Genomic DNA, 26,321 nt, shown 5'->3' on the forward strand with positions numbered 1-26,321 from the left:
ATTCTAGATTGAGAAGATCTGCTCACAACCACTGCCAATCTGCAAGGAAAATCAAACTTCTAAGACTGTAAAATCCCTGAGGAAAATTTTCCTTCAACTGTGTGTGGTTCTCTCTCTTTCACCCAACAATGGCGCTGCTCTAGCTAACTGTTGCAAAAACCCTCTACGTCCAACTAGATATACGCTGAACGAAAAACCTGAGTTGCTCCCTCTACCTCTGAAATTACTCGAAATCGAATTTTTTTGCTCCGAAAATAGAGTTTCCTAAAGCAACTCGACCTGCCTGGAAAAAGATTGTGGTGCCCCTAGGAATTTTGGCCTACAGCTCTTACTAAACAACAAAATTCTTTCTTTTGCTTTTGAGCCCTCTGGTTGATCAACTGCCCTCTAATACCATGTGAAAATTCCAATATGAAATCCTATTGCAGCAACTAGTATAATTTCTCATAATTGTTAATTAATTTAAAAATTTATCTACTACGGAAAATATCAAAATAAACACACTACAACCTTCACAAAGAAAATACTGCGGAAAAATAATGCACTGGAAACTAAGAAATGCTAACACACGCACATAAAATATGAGACAATTATTTTTGGACAAATGTCCCTGGAAAAACCCAACTTGGGAAAACCAGTGCAGCAGTGGAGGTTTTTATTATTATGCAGCAATGAAAATCTGAGTACAATCTGAATGCCTGGAATTGGCAATCCACGACAAGAAAATCTGGGCAAAATTATTGAAGGGGATTTACCCTTCATAAGCAATCCCAGCACAACTTTCCTACAAAAAACTCAACCTCCTGAGTCTTTTGCATCACCTTCTACGCTAGACTACGTAGTCACTATGACGTCTAGCCTCTAACTTGTCTCTGATGAAGTTGTTCTTCCTTCTGCTGCTGAGAAATTCGTCTCTCCAACCCTCTAGAACCTTTGCTTAGCCTCTAGATCTAAGAACAATTTTCTCTCCAACAAATCGAACTGTCCTCCTGAAGCTACTGCGCAGAGCTCTCCGCTGCCTCATTGGGATAATTCGACCCTCTTGTTGTTGCCTCTCTGGATCTGGAAAAACTTGCCTCACTCACTCCTTCGATTTGTAGCTCTCTCTCCGGCAACTGACTGTTGCTACTCAGGAAATCGATCTTCCAAGAAATCGAACTACTCAAGTGTCTTCTCCATCACCACATCAACCTCCTCTTATAATCCACTATTGGAGCACCAATGACCGAGATTAAAACTTAATCAATGGCTAGGATCATCTCTGGATTGATCCATGTGAGTTTCTAAATGATTCTCACCTTATCTCAATTAATACTAGTTAATTAACCATATTCCCTAAGTTTAGACTTGGGAAATATTTTAAAAATTGGTTAATAATCTAATTGAGACACTTCTAGGCGGAATTTCCATAAACGATTGACGGGTTTTGGAGATCTCATGTATTCTAGCCTCTCCACCAAATTTCGTGGCTAGAACACACCCGATGCTACAAAAAATAACATTTTTCCTCATGCGTCATTACATTTGCTATGGGGGCCCACAGTGTTTAGTAGCAGGAGGATCGAGATTTCATTAGGCGCAGTTAGATCTTGAGAGACAATGTAGAAATAGTTGCAGTCAGATATTAGAGGGGCACAGAGATAGTTAGACACAGACAATTACTCAGTGGCCACAGCAGAGCTAGTTGCAATCAACAACTCAAAGGAAAGCTGCAGAACCCAATTGCAAGGAGAGTAGATCAGTTCTCAATTGCAGTAGTTGTTACAACAGCAGCAACATGAAATCAAATGTAGCGCAAGCAGTGTTGGCAATAGTGTAAGGAGGCACAAGGTAGTGTCAACAGCAGCGCAGATGCAAAGTGGTTCAGCTATAGGGTTAGTAGATGAATCAGAGTATGCCCAATGGCTTGGCAGTCAGTGACAGGTTGTTATAGATGTCAGACACTAGTAAAGATGTTGGTGTGAAGTGAAGACACATTCCTCGCTAAGAGGGAGTGTTAGATTTTGTAGCATGAGACATGTGTTTTAGTCTCAATTCGTGTCTAAGAGGCTAAAGAACACGAGATCTCCAAAACCCAGAATAGGTTTCACGAGATAAGCTTGTGAAACACCTAAATTAAATTAATTAGCCATCATTTAAATTTTTCTTAAGTCTAACTTAGGAAAATTGGTTAATTAAAGGGAATTAATTAAGGAAGATCGAGAATTGCTCTACAAACTCATGTGGAGCGAGTCTAAGACGATCTTAGCCATTGATGAGGATCTAATCATGGTCATTGAAGCTCCAATGAGAGATTATAAGAGAAAATTGATGGGATGGAAAGAGACATAGTTGACAGAAGAGGGGAGCGAGTTTCCTTGGCAGATCGAGCTATCCAGTTGTAGTGATTTAGCAAGGAAGTGAGTTTGAGTCAAAGAAGGAGAGCATCAATGGTTGAGGGAGCAACAAAGAGAATTTCGAACAAGTTTTCCAATAGTTTTCCAATTCCAGAGAGGCAAGAAAAGGGAGGCCAAGATATTCTATAGAGAAAGTCGTCGAGGTGGTGTGAATTAGCCAGTCTAGTTGAGAGAATTATCGGGAAGGGTTTGGGTCAATTGTTGGAGGCCAGAAAGGAATTCCTGAAGGCAAAGCGAATTTTTCCAAAGATAGGAGGAAGCTAGACAACCCAGTTTGTGGCTGATTCAAGGGTCATATGACTTGCCCAGGCCAACAATGCAAGCAACCAGAGAGGTAGTGCAAGCAAGCCAGAGGGAGGCCGAGTTTATAAGCAGAGGGAGAATTTTTCTCCTAATTATTTTTGGCAGATTATTTCTAGAGGATTTATAATTGGGCATCCAGATATTGTACTTAGCTAATAAAACAAACGTTCATCTGCTGCATCAGTTTTCCCTTTGGGGTTTTTCCGAGGACTACTAGTCCAAAACTTATTGTGTCGATTTTATTGTTTGTGCATTATTTTCTCAACTTCCAATTTATTTTCCACGGCGTAATTTATTTGTAAACATTGCAAATGTGAGTGTATCAATATTTTCCATAATAACAAATAAACTGCAAAAAGTTAGGAAATAAATTTCCAGTAATTGCAATCAAGGAATTTTCACAGCCTAAATAGAGAGGGCTTGGGCTGAGGCGATAGTTTACCCCTGCCTTGCATGTGCCCATCTAGCAAGGTGCCATGACCTTAGCAACATTTCTTATCTGATCAATAACAATTCCCATAGTGATTTATAGGTGGCAACAACTTCTATCTTGCTATAACTGCTTTAAACAATGAAGTGGAAGCAACATTCAGCTTCGTAATAGACTTCCTGTCTATCGAACATTCCAATGAATGATTTCTCTAGGTTGTTATTTTCACGGATTCTTTATTCGTCTCTTGAATATCACAATTTGATTTCCTTTGACTTTGGAATTCTGCTCGACTTGATAAATCTCATTGATGTGTGATTCCAATCGGGTGGTGATAGTCATAATTCCCCCAGATATGCAAACAATTATAATAATAGGCCAAAGATTTATCCTATTAATTCTATGTATATTTTTGTGTATTTTCCAAATTTACAGTCCCTTAAATTTGCAGAAAATAGATTTTTCTTTAACTAGATATTTTTCTTTTTTCAATCCACGACTATGAGATCCTTGTTTAGTGGAGATTTTGAATAGCGAAGGACCAATTGTGGTCAAGGACCATAGATTCAAAAACTCTACAAAGATGTTGTTGGCCAAAAGTTGGATTATACAAACCCTAATAAAAGTGTGGCCAAGAGACGAATACCAATGAAATGAACAAAGTTGATTTGCTAAAGAAATATCCAACATAAGGACAAATAAAACAAATAAGATTGAATAGCTAGAATGATAGATTGAATTTTAAATTTCAATGTTTCTCCCTCCTATTATTTGCTACTCCATGGAAATATAATTTGAGTATTTTTTGTCGTCTACTTGTAAATGTTTGGTGGAAAAACTATGGCAAAATAGTGCTATATTTATAGAAACTTGTCATTTGGGTGCTGAATCAAACTTGCAACTCTTCAAGGTGTGAGCACATCTAGAGTTTGTTTGAACAAATACACATCAATAAGTGCAACAACTTAGAAATGTTCAATTTATTATAAGTTATTAATTTATTAATTTATCCCTGTCACTGTCTAATTACAAAATGATCCTCATATAAAATAGACATCCAACGCCATAATGACATGGTTTATGTCTACTACAATCTCAAGATGTCGGTGTGGTAGATTGACAATACCCCTAACATGGATGTAATTTCTGTGGATGTGATTAACACACTAGATCAGTGAAGCGTGGATGCTGAAAGGCCTACCATGGAGGAGGCACTTGAGTGGTTGGAGGAGGGTGTTGATGCACAGAAGGAAGTGGTGGATGTCTTGCTTCCAGTGTAGACATCTTTGGAGGAGGTAATTGAAAATGCACCATAGACACTACCTCCACAGAGACAAGTAGATAGTGGAAAACATTTCACTTCCACTCTAACTTCCACCTCAACCCCAACACCCATTGCTTCCAAAGTAAAAGCGGTGACCTTTTCCCATAAAAAAGGTTGGAGGGAATCAATGATTTCATAGTAAATTTATTATTGTGAAATCTAGATGACTTATGATGATGAATCACACGATATGTGTATCTTTTTTTTTAATGTTATTCTGTATCATCCTATCAGAACTTGATACAAATATCAGAATTTATTATCAACATTTGATGTATCACTCAACATTTTATATATCAATTTTCTTTTTCTATTTCTGTGGCAAAGTATTTGTTTGATGTTATCGTTGTTTTAGATGTTTTAAAAATGAAAAAGATTTTTTTTTTTTCAAGTTTTCTGATGTTTCCCCAATATTGCCAATAAGGTATATTCCTGACCCCTGGAGATATGTTTGCCAACACAAAATTGGTAAAATTGGTTACAGAAAGTAGCTGATATTGAACAGTGATTGAATACAGCCTAAGAAATTAAATAGAATTAGATATAGTGAATGCTAAACATCCCTATTTAGTATTTTCTTAGGCTCTAGCTGTAGACTTCCACTTTATGCTTTTTTTATCCGAAGAAATCCATTCTGCAGAAATGAATTTTAATCGATGTAAATTGAATATAAAGTTCACAATCAAGTGTTGTATGTAAAAGGAAAACAAAAATGCACTTTGTCACAAAAGTAAGTTTAATTCCCTTACTATTTCATGGTAGAACATCTATCCTGAGATAAGCAAACCAGGAGCTTAACATACCCCAGTAAAGACAGTTATTGCATTTTCAGACTTGCTTCCAACAGTAGAGTATGATTCACACCATCTCTGCCATACCCCTCTCACGCTAAACTTTGGCATGAAATCAACCTTCAAAAAATCACATCAAAACAGAAAAAGTCATATGTGTAAAACATCTCAAGATCAGTTGAAGAAAACAATTCCGATACAACATCAACCAACCAGCAATGTTCCTTTCTCATAACATGAAACAGTAACATTTTTCAAATTTACATCTCAAGGTTGCCATGGGATAACTTCAAAATTAAAAAAAATCTTTAGAATGTTTATCAACAAAAACAAAAACCAATTATTTAAATATTGACCATAACAAGATTAGAGATTACCGCAGCACCAGCGTAAAGAGGTCCAAGTAAGGCATTAAAAAGTCCATGAACATGTAACAAGAAGTTAAGGAATCACTTCAGAAGCTGCAATAGCACTAGATCAATGCAATGTAAATAAAGATCCATGGTGTGTCATTCCTCATTCCAGATCACTATATTTATCTAAGTATTCAATAACCATCCAAGTAAAATATGCAGCATTTCAAAAATATACCAAAGTTTTAAGACCTAATTTCTTGCACATATCAATATTATAATTTTCCCTTGGATATGATGTAAAGGAAGGCAGTGCAGAAACCGATCAGCAGATGTATACTCCCAGGCTTCAGCTAGCATTTTGACCTGCAAATGCACCACAACTTGAGCAAGCATTACAAAATCAAAATAGTTAGAGAACAATGAATATGTTAACTGACATTTTGCAGTCCTGGACTTAAATGTAACATGCTTTCCTTCAACTAAAATGTATTTACTCTCAGTTGTCAGAGATTAGCTATACCAATTTCATGTGAAATGCATGCAGCATTCGTGAAATGTATCTATTTAGAATATATTATACATATCAAAAGAGAATTCATAATGTTGATGACAGGCTAAGAAGAAGTGAGCCAATTGCCCCACCAAGAAACATGCTTGGAAACCCATAATGGACTAAACTCTCTTGCAAGATATCAGCATGGAAGAAATGTTGACAAACACCACAAATAGTGAAATCTAGATTGCAGTGTGATACCAGAGACCCACAATGGCACACTAGAAATAGATGTCAGAAACCAATGAAATAACACACAATATTGTTCCAACATTTATGTCAAATTTATTTAGTGCTATTCTTTTGGTTGACACCAGCTTCACAGTGTCAAGTAACCACCACCCTTTAAGAACAGATCAATTTCTGTAATAATATTTTACTACCATAAAAAGGATTCCAATGATAACCAAGGAAAGAGTGGTTGCTCACTTCTTAGTAAGTGTGAATTTCCTCATTTCTGTGAACTAGTATCATGGGCAGGATACTTTCCTCTAGATCCATAGTGTGACCTTTATTTCTAACTTCAACTATCATATCATTAGGAAGAACAGCACACACCCCCTTGATAGCTTTTACCTTGTTGCATGAAAACTGTTCCCTCTACAATCTGCAGCATTTAGCTTCATGCTGAAGTGAGGATGCACTAGTGAAAGAAAGTCTCAGGAGGGTGAAACTATGAAGACTTCTTCTATTTTAATTTTTTAGCACTTGGAGTTATGCATGTTAAGGAGGGAGCATTGATATCCTCAGGAGTCATACATGCTAAGGAGGGAATGCTATTCTAGGAGGCTTTACACCTCATTCACTTCAATGTACCTCATGCTTTTCACCAGATGTGACCCATCACACAAGCAGATCATTTGTACAATTGTATCATGATCTGCCAAAAGTGTAGTTTTCTTTGTACTAGTGTTGGTAATCGGTGATGTGCAAAAAAATAACGATTTTTTTGGCCAAGCAATTTTTCAGCTGGAAAAAATTGTGATTTTTTCCTTTAGCGATTTTTTCTGATTTTTTTCAACTTTTGCAATTTTTTTCCAATTTTGAAAAAAATGAATATATTTTGTATTTTTTAATGTTTGCCTATCCCTTTTGAATAGCTAACATCGTCATATCATGTTCTCATGCTAGATTAGACTTGAATTTAGCATAGATTTACTTTTTGTATGGATTATTATCGTTTTGAAAAACATGGGCAATCGAAGTACGCCTAGTGCACATGCTCCCAAATAGTTATTTTGTAATGTGTAGGTTACAAGTCTGCGGTCCTAGTAGATTGTTGGGTTCTCATGAATTCCCCGTTCGAGTACATGGATCATGTGCACTACGATGCGCTCATGTCCCAGTTGGAGCTAGATGTTACCCACCAAAAGTGGGTGACCCCTAGGAGAAGCTTTTCCCCTATTCATCTCTTCCAGTCTACAGCCAACAACCCCTAAGAGCCACATTGTAGCCGATGTGACATGCCATTCATATCTCCTCCATCTACATTAGTCATATGTTTCCTCACCCATTTGTCAAGAGCACATGTTGGAAGGTGGGCTTCTAATCAAAAGGTACTTTATTCATTATGTAATCGGGTGCTTGTGATTATCTGTGTTTGGGCATTTTGACATGGATTATGGGGATGACTTGGAAGAAATAAGGGTCTTGGTTGTAGTCTCCTTCCCTCACCTTAAATGGGGGGTTAATTTTCTATCCTAGTCCAGTGGGACCCCTAATGGCCATGGCTTTAGAAAATGGCACTACTTGGGAAGCCATGATTGAGATAGCATAGCCCCATCCATCCCTATTCCACATACTTACCGCCTTCCATCTTATATTATGAGCCCCTATTACACCTCCCTTCCTTGGGTCAATTAACTATTCGTTTATCAAGATATGGCATACACACATCCTGATACCTTGGGTAGAGCCTGAAAATGCACCCTGGGATGTTGATGCAGCTAAAAGAAAAAGAAAAGGCATATGATGGCCACAAGAAAAACAAAAGAAAAATCAAAATGCAAAAGATGGCCTGGACTTATAAATTAGCACGTGAGCAGAAGCCAAGTATGAGCGCTACCTCTATCACAAGGCAATCACCCAATTCCTAGGCCAATGTTGTCCTATCTCATAGAAGAGAAGGAACCCTTGTATATCCTAACCCCTGATGGGCAATAGACTGCCTCATCCTAAAGGGGGTAATAACTATTATACATCTTACAAAGCAAGCTCTTATTCCTCGAGCTACGAGTAGCAATACAAGGAAAAACTCAAGAAAAAGTAAAAGGAAAATATAGAAGGGTGAAAAAACAAAGGATGAGATAACTAATGCATCCACGATTGCTCCCTCCTCACATCTATACACCCAGGATAAGGTATTCCACCATAATTGGTCCCTTTAACCATGACACTTGGCCATGGAATTTCCCTTTTGTTCCATCATTATTCACATGACGCCTATCAATTGAAGGGTGAACTGAGGACATGTCACTTCCCTTTGGGGGTTGGGAACACCGAATAAGATCATCTATCAACCACTCCTATCTAAGGAGGTGTTGACCACTGGAGTGGCACTTGATGATTATATGAAGACTCCATGCCCAAGGATGATCCAGAGGACACTTGTACCATCAAATATCATCAGTCAACAGAGTTTTTTAACTCTACTTCTATCTTCTCATCATCTTTCTTGTACCCAGATTCCACACCCTGCGGGGAATTGTAATAAGTGATACTAGTAATGATGAGTTTTTGAATCTGTAACAAGCCTAGGATGTTGGGACTCGATCAGAAAACGAGTACACCTTGGAGTGTTTTTTTTATCCGGTTAATTATCCCTTCTTTTTCAGAGGTGGATAATTTTCTGGGTTTTTTCACTCATTTTTTACCCCAAAGCCGGAGTGACGATTTGAAAGTTGAGCTCCTAACACATCTTAGTGTCTAGAGTCGATGTATATTACCATACTAGATCACACAAAAAATTTCGTGGAATTTGGCTAGGTCTAAGTAGGATTTTTTAACAATTAAAAATTTCCCGCAAAACGGGATTTTTTAATTATTTTCTATGTAATGGTATAAATAAGTGGCTTTAGGAAATGTCTGGGGCGTGTGACTATTCGAAATTCATCCTCAGAGGCCCAGTGTTATTCTAGAACCCACTTTGGGGGTCAAAAAACCTCAAAAGCCGATTTTTCAAATGACAGTAGCAAAAATGAGGAAAAAATTCAAAACAATGAATAATTGGAAAAATCTATAAATTTTTCTAAAGTCAAAATAAATCAAACTTTGACATGGAAATTATGTGGAGAGTCAAGGGTGATGTAGCAGCAATGTGGGGCCCACCACAGAAGGTATAACAGAAAGTCAAAGTGATAAGCAAGTCAAATGGGCCAACGTTGAGTTCATACTTATGCTTAAAGTTCATTTTTTATTTAATGGTATGTATTAAAGTGTAAAGTTAAAGTAAATGAATGGGGAGGGGACCCACTTCACATGCCAAGACCAAGCAGCCAAAGAAGCTACCTCCATGCTGGACAGAGATATCTCCACGCAGGTCACAAAGGATTAACACACTATTTGGAATATTCGATTGAGGATATTATGGGAGTGTGTCTCCCCATTTCTTGACCCGTCCATCCACTTGTACGCAGAATTGTTGGCAGCCCACACACAGATCAGACCTGACAGCCACACGCATTTTACATAGCAGATCAGCCAGTGAATAGTCAACACAGTTGTCATAAGTATGCTGCCAGCAGGGAAAAATCAGCGTAGATATGGATCAGTTTAATGAGCAAATTAATGTGGAGTTTACTTGAAGTATATACCTACACACGTCCAGCAGTACACAAAATCAACGCAGACAGAGGTTAGAAGAGAATATGCAGATCTTCTACAACAGCTTACGCAGCACTTGAGAATCAGTTTTATGGCACATTTTGTGAGGTGTCATATGCATGGTTTATTGTTGAAAATTCGTTGGGAGTTTGTCTCTTATTTACTTCACTCATATATGTACTTGGCAAGCATCTCTCACACTCATCATCAATTAATAAACATGCACAGCAGATTTGAAGATATTCGATGGACAGTCAAGGAGTCAAGGTTGCCACCTACAACCAGTGATCTTGCCACTTGTGATTTGATTTTCTACATTGGGATTGTCAATCCATCTCCACTTGTCATTGGAATTTTCCTTGGGATCATCTCCCATTTTCTTATTTATAGGAGCCTTGAGCTCTCATTTGGTGAGATATAGAACGAGCTGTTGGGCTTGCAGAGACTGTTGGATTTTGTATTCATCTTTCATATAAATAAATAAAAGTCTTTGGGGTTACTAGCTTCTCTTGTGGTGCATTATTTGGTTGATGAGGTATACCTGTGTCATTTGATATTATTATTCATTTGATTTTACATTGCTATCTAGTTTTTTTTTTGTGCATTTGCCTGAGGGCATTATTGTCTAGGGAGGAGAGATTTGCAGCTATCTCAGATTTCCTTTGGGCTTGGTATATTTTGTGCTCTTGTTGTAGCTTGTTATTTTCAGTTGAATGACAAGCTCAACTTGATCTCTATATGCCAAGTCTCTTTTGCACTAACAATTGGTTTGCAGGGATTTTTGTGTTCAAAGGATAGGTTGCCAACTCTATTGGAGTGTGAGGACTTCTTCGGTTGGAATATTCACCTCCAAGGATATCAAAAATCCCACAAGTTGTTCAAGCCAACAATCTTATAAGATATCAAGAGATTTATTTAAGAGGGGGTTTCATGAGCCCTTTGCTTCTTTTCCATCTTGAAAAATATCATATATTTTCTTCTTTCATTTGTGTGCATATTGGTTTTATCTAGCATTTGAGGCTCTATTTCTTTTGCATGCTAACTCTTTTGCTTGTTTTCCTACAAGGGTTTTTGGAGGCAATTCAAGTTTGAAGAAAGAGAGCTGAAGCATAAGCTAAGTAACCCTTTTCCATTTGGAAACCCAAGTCCAAGGTTATTTGGGCTTTCATTTGAAAGCATTTCACTTCATTCTAAGCAAAAAAAAACAATTTCATTTCTTAAAGAGCAATACTTTGAAGGCACTGGTTGTTTATGTATTTCATATTTATCTTATGTTTTTATGGTTATTGCTCATATCAGGTTTGCTTATAAATATTAAAGAAATAATCTATTTAACTCTAACAATTCTCATAGAAACTCGCATCTTTTTTTAACTTAACTTTTCATTAGGGACCACCCCCTTAGCTAACCTAGGAGATAGCTCAAACGGAGAGAGTTGGGATTAGTGTGACAGCCCCTTCTTTGAGTTCCCTGCCACCAACCACACCTTGTGGGGTTGAAGGCTTTTCTCACTGACTTGTAAATAAGTGTAGGCGGCAGGGTCAACAAGAGATAACACCATTACATGACTAAGGCCCCAATTTTGGAAGAGAAGCCACATATGAAGTGTTATTATTCCCATTTCTTTCAAGCTTGGTTCACTTATATGCAATAATTATTAATGTATTTGATGATGAAAGTTGCAGCACTGGATATTATGTGTAATTGGCAAGTGATTCCATCTATAGGTTTGGACAACTTAACTGGGGTACAGGTCCCTCTAAAGGAACATATTGACACCCATAGGTGATGCGTTCAGAGCCATGGGACTTCGAAGAGTTGTAGAGCATCATTCATAGCCATGGGCACCTTCAGCACCTGCAGAAATCCTACACTTTCCCTATTATTCATGGGATGGTGCACTTGGACAAATTTGACTCTAGCGGACTTAGCAGTATATACATGGTGTGGAAATTGATCCAAGGCCCATATAAGGTTTGTCTCATGCCTTGAGACATGGGAGGGCTAGCACCATCTTCACTGCCCTCACCAGAGACAGATTTTATCACTTGGAAACCCATGGGACCTAGTTTTGTGCCCTAAAGTCACATTTGGGGGCCATAGGGTGATTTGCAATGAGATATAGGAGCCAACCCCTGGATCTTGATTTTAGAGGCCTTCTACACTTGTCATGGCACCAAAAGGACTCAATGTCAGCCTTCTAGAAGCCCACAAAAGCATGGTGTCAACATTTCGGCTAGCATTTGTGGAGATAAATTTAATTTTGCAAAAGCTACTAGGTTGGCTTGTGACCTAGGCCATTAATTGCACATTATCTCATTATTAGAAGGGCTTGTAGACTAAAATAGGTTATGATAGAACACATAAATATTGGAAAGACCTCATTTAAGCTCTCATCATCATCACTCTTGAAATTCAACCTCTTAGAGGAACTCACACTTCTCTTTTGTGGATGAATTGGAGTATTCTTGGTTATTCTTTGGAGCTATCTTTGGAATGATGGAAGGAGTTCTTGCATGTTATCTTGTAAGTGCCCTAATTTGTTGAATATCAATATCTATGTCTAATGTATGGAATTGTTGATTCCAGGTCATTCTAAATTGTGCCTTAATTTGTTGAAGATAAATTTTGAATTGTTATCTAGATGAATATTACATCCATTACTCATACAAAATATGCAATAAATTGTCCTAGTGGTGAACTCATTGAAGCGCTCCCATGAAAATCCATGTTTTCATAGAGTAGGTAAATGCTTGAAATTTACTTGCTAGGGCATCAAATTTTGACCTCCTTGGGAACAAGTTTGACTATTTTAAACCATCCTTGACTCCATTCTCCTGAAGGAAAAGGAACTAGTCCAACTTGTTGGTGATCAATCTCATATTTTATCCATTTTCCTCTCTCCTAAATTCGGCCCTTTCAAGGCTAGGGCTAGAAACTAGGGATTAGGGCAAAATTTTAGGAAATGGGTATTTTGGTGGTTTGAAAGCCTAAACATCAAGTAGATAGGATTTGCACAAAACCTATCAATTTGGTGCGCCTCCACTTCAATTTCATCCATAAATTCTCTTACCCTAGGTGTTTTTCCTAAGAGGGAAACCCTAGTTTTTCTTCTGTCAACTTAAGGACTTTCTAGAAGGTTTCATGAGCCTTGGCTTAAGCTAATATTCATCGTAGGAAAACTTTTCTCCTTGTCTTGACCTTGATTTTCTCCAACACTCGTCAAATCAATCAAACCCTACGTCATGTGCCTCTATTTTTAGGTATCTTCAAAAAAAGTGAATTACTTCCTTGTGAAGCCTTGAACCAAAATTTTGTCTTTCTTGAAGACCTCTTAGCAAAATCATTGCATACCTTAACCCTAGAATACCAATTGTAAGTGATCTCTATCCTCCCGACACTCCTCCCATCAGTGAAAGTCCATAAAGGGCTGGGGGTTTTGGTTATGGTGATGTTGCTTATAAGTCTAGTTTATACCTTGAAGGGTTTCCCTCCCCAAAGCTTGCTAGATTTTGCAACAACACGACTGTCGTCATGCATAAAATAGCCTCCAAATTCCATGTCCAAGTAATATAAGGTGCCTAACGTGATGTAGAAGCATGTAAAAATCAAGATTTGTGTGTTGGCCTTGTTACCTGCCACCTACATGTTGAAGAATGTAACTAGGTTCAGTCTTCATAATTATATAATGTCAAAAGATTTTTTTATTATTAATAAAATGACTTATTAAAGCATGGGTTTCATGCTTTGGGCCATCATTTTTAGGTCAAAGCCTCCATTGTAGGCTTCTAGGTTTTATATTGAGTCAAATAAAGTCATTGTCAATTTTATTAGACCCTTCTTGGGTTTTTGCATCATGTAAAAAGAATTAATTTTTAGTCAAATGGGTCATTTGTCACCTCCACACCAAGTCAGACCTATCCTCATGAAGTCGGCCTACATTAGGGCAATTCGACCCACAAGAAGTTTATATATAAAGAGGCAGTTCAATCCATTTGTGTCACTCACTCAACAAGTTCGATACTCAAGCAAGAAGGCAGAAAAAGTGTGAAATTCGTAGAGAAGGAAGAAGTTTGTTGGGAGAGACCTATTTGAAGTTTTGGGCTATCTATCTCTCACACGTGCGAAGTTACTAGTCATTTGTTGGGGCCAAAATTCTAAACTCTACTGCAGGTTGAATTTCTGTCGCTGGGAAGATTGAAATTATGCTGGGGAGGACGAAATTCTGTTGCTGGAAGGTTAGAGTTCTAGGTCGAAGTTGCTACTGGGAAGATGTCACTTGGAGAAGAAGGAAGGGTTGACTTGGTGATTGGAGAAAGTCTATGTCTAGGTAAAAAGAGCCTTGTATTATCTTATATTGTCTTTGAAACTACTAAAGGTAGAGTTATGTTTGGGTTTTCCCCTTATAGGGGTTTTGCCCTAGCTATCCGCCTACATCTTGTGTCTATTGTTCTTGTGATCTTCATATGCACTAAATTTGGTAATTGCTTGATGAAACATAATATAATAAAGACGTAAAGGAAGCCAACATAATTCACAACTAATTATCAAGAAGAGGTATCAAACCCTAATTCCTACAAGCATTGATTTCTCAACATGGTATTAGAACTAAGGTCAAAGAAGATTGAAGATCACTTTGTTGGCTTGGAAGAAGAAGTTACTCCCTCCATGACAAGCTATTTGAAGATGAGACTCCATATCATGAAAGTTGCAAGAAGCTAGATTAGAAGGATCTTCCACAATCAATCAATCAAAAGTGAAGGGTTCTTGGTTGCACTTACAGGTAGTCTTGACGATGACAACGCGTGGATCATTGATAGTGGAGCATCAAGACATATGACAGGAGAAAGTGGACAACTTCAAACATTATCAAGAGAACCATCATCACATGCAGTGGAGCTAGGAGACATCAACAGTTATGCAGTCAAGGGCCTTGGATCAACATCTTTGAAGCTAGAAAATGGAGCAAAGCTACATCTCAACAATATACTCTATGTCCCAGGTTTGAAAAGGAATTTACTTTCCATTTCTTGTTTAGAGGATAAAGGTGATAGGGTTTCATTTGTAGATGGAAAAGTGTTGGTTTGGGGTAAAGATTCAAGTATTGAAAAAGCAAGGGTTATTGGAATTTGCGAAGGAAGACTATATAGAGTTATTACTACATCTCCTCAAGTCCTAGTTCACATGGAAATCATCCCATCGAACTTTGGCATAGGAGGTTTTGGCATATTCATTATAAAATAATACCCTCTCTTAGTCAAATGGTAAAGGGCATCCCCAACATCAAAGAAAATCATGGAGGAGTATGCATTGGATGTGCTCTGGGTAAGAAAACTACAAAGCCATTCACAAGCAGTGACACTAGGTCTAGAGAAATATTAGACCTTATTCATTCTGATGTGTGTGGGCCAATGTATAACAAATCTCTTGGAGGCCATCTCTACTATGTGACTTTCATTGATTATCATTCTAAAAAGACATAGCTCTACTTTCTCAAATCAAAGGATGAAGTATTCAACAAGTTCAAGGAATTTAAATTCGAAGTGGAAACATTAACCGAAAGAACAATACAGACTTCGAGATCTGAGAATGGAGGGGAATACACTTCAAAGGCGCTGATTGCATATTGTAAAGAAGCAAGTATTAAGAGGGAGCTCAGTGTTCCCTAAAATGCTAAGCAAAATGGAGTTGCACAAAGAAAGAATAGAACCATTAAAAAATGCATAAGAACTATGATATTCGATCAAGATCTACCAAAATTTCTATGGGGAAAATGTTGATTTGTGGTAGCATCGGATGTGCTCTAGCCATGAAAATTGGTGGAGAGGCTAAAGCACATGAGATCTCCAAGACCCATAAATGGTTTGGGAAATTCCACCCGGTTAGAGAGATATTAAAATAATTAATATTTTTAATGGAGTCCCTAAGTCTAAACATAGGAAACTTAAAATATTAATGGATATTAATATAAAACTGAGTGAGAATATTATAAATGACATGATTCAAGCCAAATCTAATCTTAGTCGTTGATTAAAGACTTAATTTCGGCCGTTGAAGACTCGAGAAAAAGTATAAGAGGAAGCTTGAGGGCCAGTTGGAGATACACTAAGATTGATCAATCAGTTCGATTTTCTGGAACAGGGTTTGCTGAGAAAATTCGAAAAAATGATCTGTTGCAGCGAGGGGCAATAAGTACATAGCAGAGAGGCAAAGATAGTGCCAGAGGGTCAGCGCAGTGACTGAAGAGGCTACGCAGAGGCAACAGGAGCCACCCAGAGGCAGCTAGTGACTACGCAGACGTTGAGGGGCCTGCGTGGGTGACGCAGAAGGCCAAAGAGCTGAAGCAGAGAGGCAGAAGGTTGACGTAGAGGGTTCAGGAGCTACGTTGAGGCTAGCAAGGCTAACGCAGAGCCTAGGAGAAGCGCCGGAAGGATTTTCGTGGGGCGGACTAGTGCTGAGAAGTTGAACATTTGTCTCCGAGAAGAGGTATTACTGCCATGTAAAAATCTCTGTTGGGTGACCCAATTTGACACCCTAGTTATACTCAAGAAATCTACATAATAATAAAACCCTCAGAACTGTTGCACCGATTTTCCCGCATTGGGTTTTTATTGGGAAAATTGTCCAAAAATAACAGTGTCCCTTGTGTGTTTGTCTAGTATTTCAGTTGATGATCTTTACATGAGTTAAGGTTGCATCTGTGTTTATTTTCAGTATTTATAGTTATAAATAACTTGTTAATGTAAAAACAAGTAAGAGAATTTAAACCAAAAGATGCAGTAGGGATTCCTAACGGGTTAATTCAACATGGTATCAGAGCCAGGTTGCAGATCATGGGAGGACTAAAGGCACCAGCGATATCAGAAATTTGCAGCAGTAGTAGCTGTCCCGAGAGACAGAGCTGCTCCTAAGTAAAAGGCAGCAGAGAAGGAGTGATGTAGAGGGCCTACGTCATCATTTCGAGCCAGAGAGAGGACTAGTGCAGAGGCAGAGAGAGGCAGAAGAGGCTCACCAAGAGCCACATCATCCTACTTAGCCAAGTAGGCTTGACGCAGTTGGCTAGAGGAGTGATGCAGCCTTTGTCGGGATTGCGCAGAGCTGGAAGGGTCAGTTTCTTTAGTTGTCAAGGCCTAGGGAGTTGTGGGCAGATTGTGGAGCTAGTGGGGTGTTGTTTCTGTCGGAGCATAACAATACCTGACGGGTCAAAAGCATGGTAGAGGGAATTACTACCTTGACGGATTTCTAGCCAAGAAATCCAGATCCAAGTTGCAGTGGCAAAGAGGATTAGAAAGGAGCGGTTTGACATTTGGCGGGAGATTTTCTAGGAGGGAAATGTTGATTTGTGGTAGCATCAGATGTGCTCTAGCCATGAAAATTGGTGGAGAGGCTAAAGCACATGAGATCTCCAAGACCCAGAAATGGTTTGGGGAAATTCCACCAAGTTAGAGAGATATTAAAATAATTAATATTTTTAATGGAGTTCCTATGTCTGAACTTAGGAAAATTAAAATATTAATGATTATTAATATAGAAATGGGTGAGAATGTTCTAAATGACATGGATCAAGCCAAATCTACTCTTAGTCGTTGATTAGGGACTTAATCTCGGAAGTTGAAGGCTCAACAGAAAAAGTATAAGAGGAGGCTTGAGGGTCAGTTGGAGACACACTAAGATTGATCAGTCAATTCGATTTTTTGGGGCAGGGTTTGCTGAGAAAATTCAAACAAGTGATCTCTTGTAGCGAGGGGCAGTGAGTACATAGCAGAGAGGCAGAGATAGTGCCAGAGGGCCAGCACAGTGACTGAAGAGGCTGATGCAGAGGCAGCAGGAGCCACACAAAAATAGCTAGAGACTGCGCAGAGGCTGAGGGCCTTGTGTGGATGATGCAGAAGGCCAGAGAGCTGACGCAGGGAGGCAAAAGGCTGACGCAGAAGGTTCTAGAGCTACGCCGAGGCTAGTAGGGCTGATGCAGAGCCTTGGAGAAGTGTCGAAAGAATTTTCGTGGGGCAGATTTGCTGAATATCTGTCAACGAGAAGAGGTATTACTATTGTGTAAAAATATCTGTTGGGTGAGCCAGTTTAGCACCCTAGTTGTACTCAAGAAATATGCATAATAATAAAACCCTCAGAACTGTTGCACCGATTTTCCCGCATTGGGTTTTTATGGGGACGATTGTCCAAAAATAACAGTGTCCTTTGTGTGTTTGTCTAGTATTTCAGTTGTTGATCTGTATATGAGTTAAGGTTGCATTTGTGTTTATTTTCAGTATTTATATGTATAAATAAATTGTTAATGGAATAAACAAGTAGGTGAAATAAACCAGATAATGCAATAGGAATTTCTAACGTGTCAGACTTAGAAATTTCAACATGGTTGTTATACAGCAAAATGATCCCCTCATCAGCTCAGAGGGGAAAGACATGATCGCTGAAGCAAAGACCAAGATCACAAGCCTTGTTTCCACACTAACGCTGGCTAAACACTAACAACATGCTTTATAAAGCTTCTTTGTAAGCCTAAGGGAGCGTTAGTGACCCTACTAACTCTAGTTGTTAGTTCGGGTCACTAACGCTCCCTTAGGCTTACAGAAAAGCTTTATAAGGCATGTTGTCAGTGTTTAGCCAACGTTAGTGTGGAAACAAGGCTTGTGATCTTGGTCTTTGCTTCAGCTATCATGTCTTTCTCCTCTAAGCTAATGAGGGGGTCATTTTGTTGTATAACAATGGTATCGGAGCATTATAGATCACAGAAGAACTGAAGGCACCAGCAATATTAGAAATTTGCAGCACTAGTAGTTGTCCCGAGAGATAGAGCTGCTCCAAAGCAAAAGGCAACAGAAAAGGAGTGACACAGAGGACCTGCATCATCATTTCGAGCCAGAGAGAGGGCAAGCACAGAGACAGAAGAGGCTCATGAAGAGCCACGTCATCCTACTCAGCCAGCTAGGCTTGACACAGTTGGCCAGTGCAGTGATTCAGCCTTTGTTGGGATTGTGCAGACCTGGAAGGCTCAGTTTCTTCAGTTGTCGGGTCCTATGGAGTTGTGTGCAGATTGTGGAGCTGGTGGGGTGTTGTTTCTATCGAAGCAGAACAGTACCTAACGAGACAAAACAAAGGTAGAGGGAGTAGCTGCCTTGATGTATTACTAGCCAAGAAATCCAGATCCAAGTTGCAGTTGCAAAGAGGACTGGAGAGGAGCGGTTCGACATTTGGCGGGAAGATTTCTAGCAGCGAAATCGGGACCTAGAGGGAGATTTCCAGGAAGGAAGTCGAATCTCAGAGGGAGTCCAAAAGAAAAGCGGATATGGCAGTAATCGCACTAAGGGATCAGGATAGGTTGGATGGGGCTTCCAACTTTGTCATCTGGAAGGCCAGAATCTTGTCAGTCCTGGATAGACATCGCATCAAGGGCTTCGCCTTGAGAACCGTGGCTATCCCAATAGACCCAGCTAATAATGAGAAATACGAGGATGCAACGACAAAGGCAAAGTGCATAATCCTTGATGGGGTCAAGGATCATGTCATACCACATATTGCCAAAAAGAACATGTCAAAGGAAATGTGAGATACTTTAACAACATTGTATCAAGACACTTTCGTGCAGCAGAAGATGCTATTAGAGAATCAGTTGAGGTCGTATCAGATGCAGAAGGGGGAGTAGATATATCTATACCTCCTCAGATTACAAGAAATTCGGGACCAACTTACTTCCATAGGGCCACGCTGGATCAGGTGTTCATGGTGAGGACCACGCTGAATGCAGTCTCCGAGGAGTGGGAGACATTTGTCCAAGGCATTTTGGGCAGAGCTACTCTTCCAGGATGGGAAGAGATGTGGGCAGGTCTTCGCCAAGAAGAGATCAGACGGTTGACCAAGGTGGGAAGTAGCAGCAAAGGAGGTCGAACAAGAAAGAGGAGGAGGAGGATGCGGCTCTGGCATCTACGCGACAGCAGGGGAAGAGGAAGAAGAAGGACATGTCCAAGGTAAAGTGCTTCCATTGTGGGGAGTTGGGTCATTATGCAACCTAGTGTCCCAGGAAAAAAAATAAGGGAGAGGTTTCTGACTCCAAGACAGCTACGGCTAAGGCGGAGAAAGAAGTCGAGACTCAAAACTGATGACAACTGTGCCATGAGTGCTCATGCACCTCTAAAGAAGAGGTGGTGAGACATCGAGCTGTAGTCAAGAGGACTACAGAAGATGAGAGGCAGGATCCTTGAGGTGCCCAAACTCATGGATCATATCCAGCAACAGGAGCCCTGAATGACAGTAGCAAGATGATAGATGTCAGTAGAAAGAAGGTGATGGAGTGACAAGGCAGTGTTAAAGGGCAGAGGTCTGTAGCAGCGCAGTGGGGGTTGCAGCAGTGCGAGAGGCATAGAGGTGTTTGCAACAATGCGAGAGGCACAGAGGTGTTTCTAGCAATGCAGAGGCAACAGAGGGAGCACAGGATAGCAGCAGAGGTAGCGTCAGCATCAAAGGGCTTCCGGACTGACAAGGATGTCAGGATTTGGGTAGATCAATTACTTACATCTCGAAAACTGAGTTGCAGTGCTGCAGTTAGTAGTGGCAATGCTATGGGCAGCATGGGCAGCATGTTGAGACAGAGTTGTAGTACAGATGTTGCAGTGGCAGTGGAAAATCCATGGGCAATAGTATAGGAAGCAGCAATGCAGTGGATGTTGCGCAGCAGGCTAAGCATCAGCACAGGTACCGATGCGGAAGGATCAGTGTGATGTTTAGTGGTGGAGCATTACTAGAGCGCATTCCTGGCTACGAGGGAGTGTTGATTTGTGGTAGCATCGGATGTGCTCTAGCCATGAAAATTAGTGGAGAGGCTAAAGCACATGAGATCTCCAAGACCCAGAAATGGTTTGTGGAATTTCGCACGGTTAGAGAGATTAAAATAATTAATATTTTTAATGGAGTTCCTAAGTCTAAACTTAGGAAAATTAAAATATTAATGGGTATTAATATAAAATTGGGTGAGAATGTTCTAAATGACATGGATCAAGCCAAATCTAATCTTAGCCGTTGATTAGGGAATTAATCTCTGTCGTTGAAGACTCAACAGGAAAAGTATAAGAGGAGGCTTGAGGGTCAGTTGGAGACACAACAAGACTGATCAGTCAATTCAATTTTCTGAAGCGGGGTTTGCTGAGAAAATTCAAACAAGTGATCTGTTGCAGCGAGGGGCAGTGAGTACATAGCAAAGAGGCAGAGATAGTGCTAGAGAGTCAACGCAGTGACTGAAGAGGTTGACACAGAGGCAACCAGAGCTATGCAGAGGCAGCAGGAGCCACGCAAAGGCAGCAGGAGCCACGCAGAGGCAGCTAGAGACTGCGCAGAGGCTAAGGGGCTTGCGTGGGTAACGCAGAAGGCCAGAGCGCTAACACGGAGAGGCAGAAGACTGACGCAAAGGGTTCAAGAGCTACACTGAGACTAGCAGGGCTGCCACAGAGCCTTGGAGAAGCGCCAGAAGGATTTTCGTGGGGCAGACTTGCTGAATATCTGTCTCTGAGAAGAGGTATTACTGCCGTGTAAAAATCTCTGTTGGGTGAGCCAGTTTGGCACCCTAGTTGTACTCAAGAAATCTGCATAATAATAAAACCCTCAGAACTGCTGCACCGGTTTTCTCGCATTGGGTTTTTCCGGGGACAATTGTCCAAAAATAACGGTGTCCCTTGTGTGTTTGTCTAGTATTTCAGTTGTTGATCTGTATATGAGTTAAGGCTGCATTTGTGTTTATTTTCAGTATTTATATGTATAAATAACTTGTTAATGGAATAAACAAGTAGGTGAAATAAACCAGATAATGCAGTAGGAATTTCTAAAGTCTCAGACTTAATTCAAAGGGAATCTAGGAGAGAACTTCAAGAAGGAAAGTCGAGACTCAGAGGGAGTCCAGAAGAGGAGCGGATATGGCAGTAAACAGATTGAGGGATCAGGACAAGTTGGACGAGGCTTCCAACTTTGTCATCTGGAAAGCCAGGATCCTAGCAATCCTGGATAGACATCGCATCAAGGGCTTCGACTTGAGAACCATGGCTATCCCAGTAGACCTAGATGATAATGGGAAGTATGAGGATGCAATGCCGAGGGCAAAGTGCATAATCCTTGATGGGGTCAAGGATCATGTTGTACCGCATATTGCCGAAAAGAACACAGCAAAGGAAACGTGGGATACTTTGACGACATTGTATCAGGGCACCTTCGTGCAGTGGAAGATACTATTGGAGAATCAACTACAGTCATATCAGATAAAGAAGGCGAAGAAGATAGATCTATACCTCCTCGAGTTTCAGGAGATTCGGGACCAGCTTACTTCCATAGGGGCCACGCCAGATCAGGAGTTCATGGTGAGGACCACCTTAAATGCAGTCTCCAAGGAGTGGGAGACATTTGTCAAATGCATTTTGGGCAGAGCTACTCTTCCAAGATGGGAAGAGATGTGGGCAGGTTTTCGCCAAGAAGAGATCAAACGGTTAACCAAGGCGGGGAGTAGCAGCAAAGGAGGTCGAATCAAGAAAGAGGAGGAGGATGCGGCTCTAAAATCTGCGAGACAACAAGGGAAGAGGAAGAAGAAGGACATCTCCAAGGTAAAGTGCTTCCATTGTGGGGACTTGGGTCATTATGCAACCCAGTGTCCCAAGAAGAAGAATAAGGGAGAGGCTTCTGACTCCAAGGCAACTCCGGCTAAGGCAGAGAAAGAAGTCGAGACTGATGACGATTGTGCCATGAGTGCTCATACACCTCTAGAGAAGAGGTGGGGAGACATCAAGCTATAGTCAAGAGGACTATAGAAGATGAGGGGCAGTATCCTTGAGGTGCCCAAACTCTTCAATCATATCTGGCTATGGGAGCCCCGTATGACAGTAGCAAGGTGACAGATGTCAGGAAGAAGCAAGAGGTAATGGAGCGACAAGGCAGTGCTAGAGTGCAGAGGTCTGTAGCAGTGCAGTGGGAGTTGCCGCAGTGCGAGAGGCATAGAAGTGTTTGCAGCAGTGCGAGAGGCACAGTGGAGGTTGCAGCAATGCGAGAGGCACAGAGGTGTTTGCAGCAACGCAGAAGCAGCAGAGGGAGCACAGAATAGCAGCAGAGGTAGCTTCAGCATCAGGAGGCTTTCAAACTGACAAGGATGTCAAGATTTGGGTAGATCAGTTACTTAAATCTTAGTAACTGAGTTGCAGTGCAGCAGTTAGCAGTGGCAGTGGCAGAGCCATGGGCAGCAGTGCAGTGGATGTTGGGCAGCAGGCCAAGCATCAACACAGGGACCGGTCCGGAAGGATCAGTCTGATGTTCAGTGGTGGAATATTACTAGAGCACATTCCTCGCTAAGGAGTGTTGATTTGTGGTAGCATCGGATGTGTTCTAGCCATGAAAATTGGTGGAGGGGCTAAAGCACATTAGATCTCCAAGACCCAGAAATGGTTTGGGGAAATTCCACCCGATTAGAGACATATTAAAATAATTAGTATTTTTAATGGAGTCCTAAGTCTAAACTTAGGAAAATTAAAATATTAATGGGTATTAATATAAAACTGAGTGAGAACGTTCTAAATAACATGGATCAAGCCAAATCTAATCTTAGCCATTAATTAGAGACTTAATCTCGACTGTTGAAGACTCAACAGAAAAAGTATAAGAGGAGGCTCGAGGGTCAATTTGAGAAACACCAAGATTGATTAGTCAGTTCGATTTTCTGGAGCAAGGTTTGCTGAGAAAATTCGAACAAGTGATCTGTTGCAGCGAGGGACAATTAGTACATTAGCAGAGAGGCAGAGATAATGCCAAAGGGTCAGTGCAGTGACTGAAGAGGCTACACAGAGGCAGCTAGTGACTGTGCAGAGGCTAAGGGCCCTATGTGGGTGACGCAGAAGACCAAAGAGATGACGCAAAGAGGTAGAAGGCTGACGCAGAGGGTTTAGGAGCTACGCTGAGGCTAGCAAGGCTGATGCAAAGCCTAGGAGAAGCGTCGGAAGGATTTTCGCCTGGAAGACTAGTGCTGAGAAGTTGAATATCTATCTCCAAGAATAAGTATTACTGCCATGTAAAAATCTCTGTGGGGTGAGCCAATTTGGCACCCTAGTTGTACTCAAGAAATCTGCATAATAATAAAACCCTCAAAACTACTACATCGGTTTTCCCGCATTGGGTTTTCTCGGGGACAATTGTGCAAAAATAACAGTGTCCCTTGTGTGTTTGTCTAGTATTTCAGTTGACGATATCTATATGAGTTAAGGCTACATTTGTGTTTATTTTCAGTATTTATAGTTATAAATAACTTGTTAATGTAAAAACAAGTAGGAGAACTTAAACCAGAAGATGCGGTAGGGATTTCTAATGGGATAGACTTAGAAATTTCAACAAAAAAGCAGTTACAACAACAATATACATACAAAATAAAAATCCTCATAGAATCCTTGATAACATGACATCGGAAGAAGCATTCACGGGAAATAAGACGTGTAGATCATCTCCAAATTGTTGGGTGTCCGGCATACATCCATGTTCCGAAAGACAAACGAAAGAAGTTGGACTCTACAAGCACAAAAATAATCTTCATTGGCTATAGTCTTTCATCAAAGGCATATACAATCTACATCAAAGAAGAAAGACAAATTGAAGTTAGCAGGGATGTTATATTTGATTAAAACCATGCCTACAAAAGATCCAAGGACATACCAATAGAATCCAATGACGAAGACATATCACTATTTGAAGAAGAAGAAGAACATAACAAGGCAACTACGAACCAAGAATAAGAAGTAGAAGAAGGACCAAGTGAGCCTATTCAACCTGTAATAATTCTCGAAACAAAGAAGAGGCCAAACTGGTTAAAAGCTACACTTGAAGATGCCGAAAGAAATGGAGCTACTGAAGGAACTTTTAGAGAAAACAAAAGACCAAAAAGATATTTAGGTTATGCAGCATATATTAACCATCTACATTTGAAGAAGCCACACATCAAGACGAATGGAAGAAGGCGATGCAAGAAGAGTATCAATCCATCATAAAAATGGAGTCTGGGAAATCGTTCCTAGACCACTCAAAAGGGATCTACAAAATCAAACATGTTGTTGATGGAAGTATTGATAAATACAAAGTTAGATTCACTGCAAGGGGATTCTCACGAAAGGAAGGAATAGACTATGAAGAAACCTTTGCTCCTACTGCCACGTATACTACTATGAGATCTTTGGTTTCATTAGCTGCTACTATGGGATGGAATATCCATCAAATGGATGTCAAAACTACATTTCTAAATGCAACCATCGATGAAGAAGTATACATCGAACAACTTGAAGGCTTTGAAATAAATAGCAGGGATACACATGTTTGCAGGCTCAAGAAAGCCCTATATGGCTTGAAGCAAGCTCCTAAGGAATGGTATGCAAGGATGGATGCATATCTCTTAAGAATTGGGTTCATTAAAAGTCCTTCTAATCCAAATCTCTACAACAAGGTGGTGAAGAATGAACCTATCATTATACTTTTATATGTGGATGATTTGTTTATTACAGGTGTGGAGTGCAAAATTCAAGAATGCAAGAAAATGTTGGCAGCCGAATTTTAAATGAAAGATTTGGGACTCCTGCATTATTACTTGGGCTTGGAAGTCTAGCAAAAACCCGGTGAGATATATCTTTGTCAAGGTAAATACATAATCAAGATGTTACAAAAGTTCGGTATGATGAATTCCAAGCCTATGACTACTCCAATGATAACAAACCTCAAGAAGTTAAGAAGCTCTGACTCCAGTCTCGTCGATCCTACTAGCTACCGTAAGTTGTTGGGCTCTCTCATGTACTTGGTAAAGACCCGACATATCTTTTGTTGTAAATGTTCTTAGTCAATTTCAGTTGGAGCCTCGTCATGATCATTGGATAGTTGCCAAGCATATTTTGAAATACCTCTGTGGCACAATTCATCATTGCCTAAAATATGATGGAAAGGAAGTCAAGTTAACAGGTTTTACCAATTCTGATTCAAGCTGCAGTGAGACTGATGGGAGAAACACTACTGGAGGATGCTTCAGTTTGGGATCTATAATGATTTCATGGATAAGTAGAAAACAAGATCTCATTGCGTTGAGTTGTGTCGACGCTGAATATGTTGTTGCATGTGAAGTAGGAAAGGAAGTTGTTTGGTGAAGAAAACTCTTGTCAGATTTGTTTGGAAAGCTTCTGGATCCTACAATGATAAACAGTGATAATCAAAGCAGCATCAAGATGTCAAAGAACCCCATATTTCATGCAAGGATGAAGCATATCAACAAGAAGTACCACTATATTAGAATTTTGGTACAGGATGGGGTCCTGAAGCTACAATACATTCTGACAAATGAA

The 26,321-nt window shown here is 40.0% G+C and overlaps 1 protein-coding gene across 3 annotated transcripts in view; it reads right to left on the bottom strand.

The window, feature by feature from the left end:
* The window catches only part of LOC149138939 (putative CoA ligase CCL8), a 286,441-nt gene that overhangs the window by 108,380 nt on the left and 151,740 nt on the right, over positions 1 to 26,321 (bottom strand). For all 3 annotated transcript variants that reach the window (XM_089446836.1, XM_089446834.1, XM_089446835.1), the window contains exons 6-8: positions 5,892 to 5,963; positions 5,622 to 5,672; positions 5,257 to 5,364 (exon numbers count right to left, since the gene is read on the bottom strand). In XM_089446836.1, coding sequence (XP_089302962.1) covers positions 5,257 to 5,364; positions 5,622 to 5,672; positions 5,892 to 5,963 — 231 coding nt within the window. The remainder of the gene's footprint in view (positions 1 to 5,256; positions 5,365 to 5,621; positions 5,673 to 5,891; positions 5,964 to 26,321) is intronic.

This window comes from Pinus tabuliformis, chromosome X (genome assembly GCF_031772625.1).
Source record: "Pinus tabuliformis cultivar Carrire ecotype Pingquan chromosome X, CPIR1, whole genome shotgun sequence".
Taxonomy (NCBI): domain Eukaryota; kingdom Viridiplantae; phylum Streptophyta; class Pinopsida; order Pinales; family Pinaceae; genus Pinus; species Pinus tabuliformis.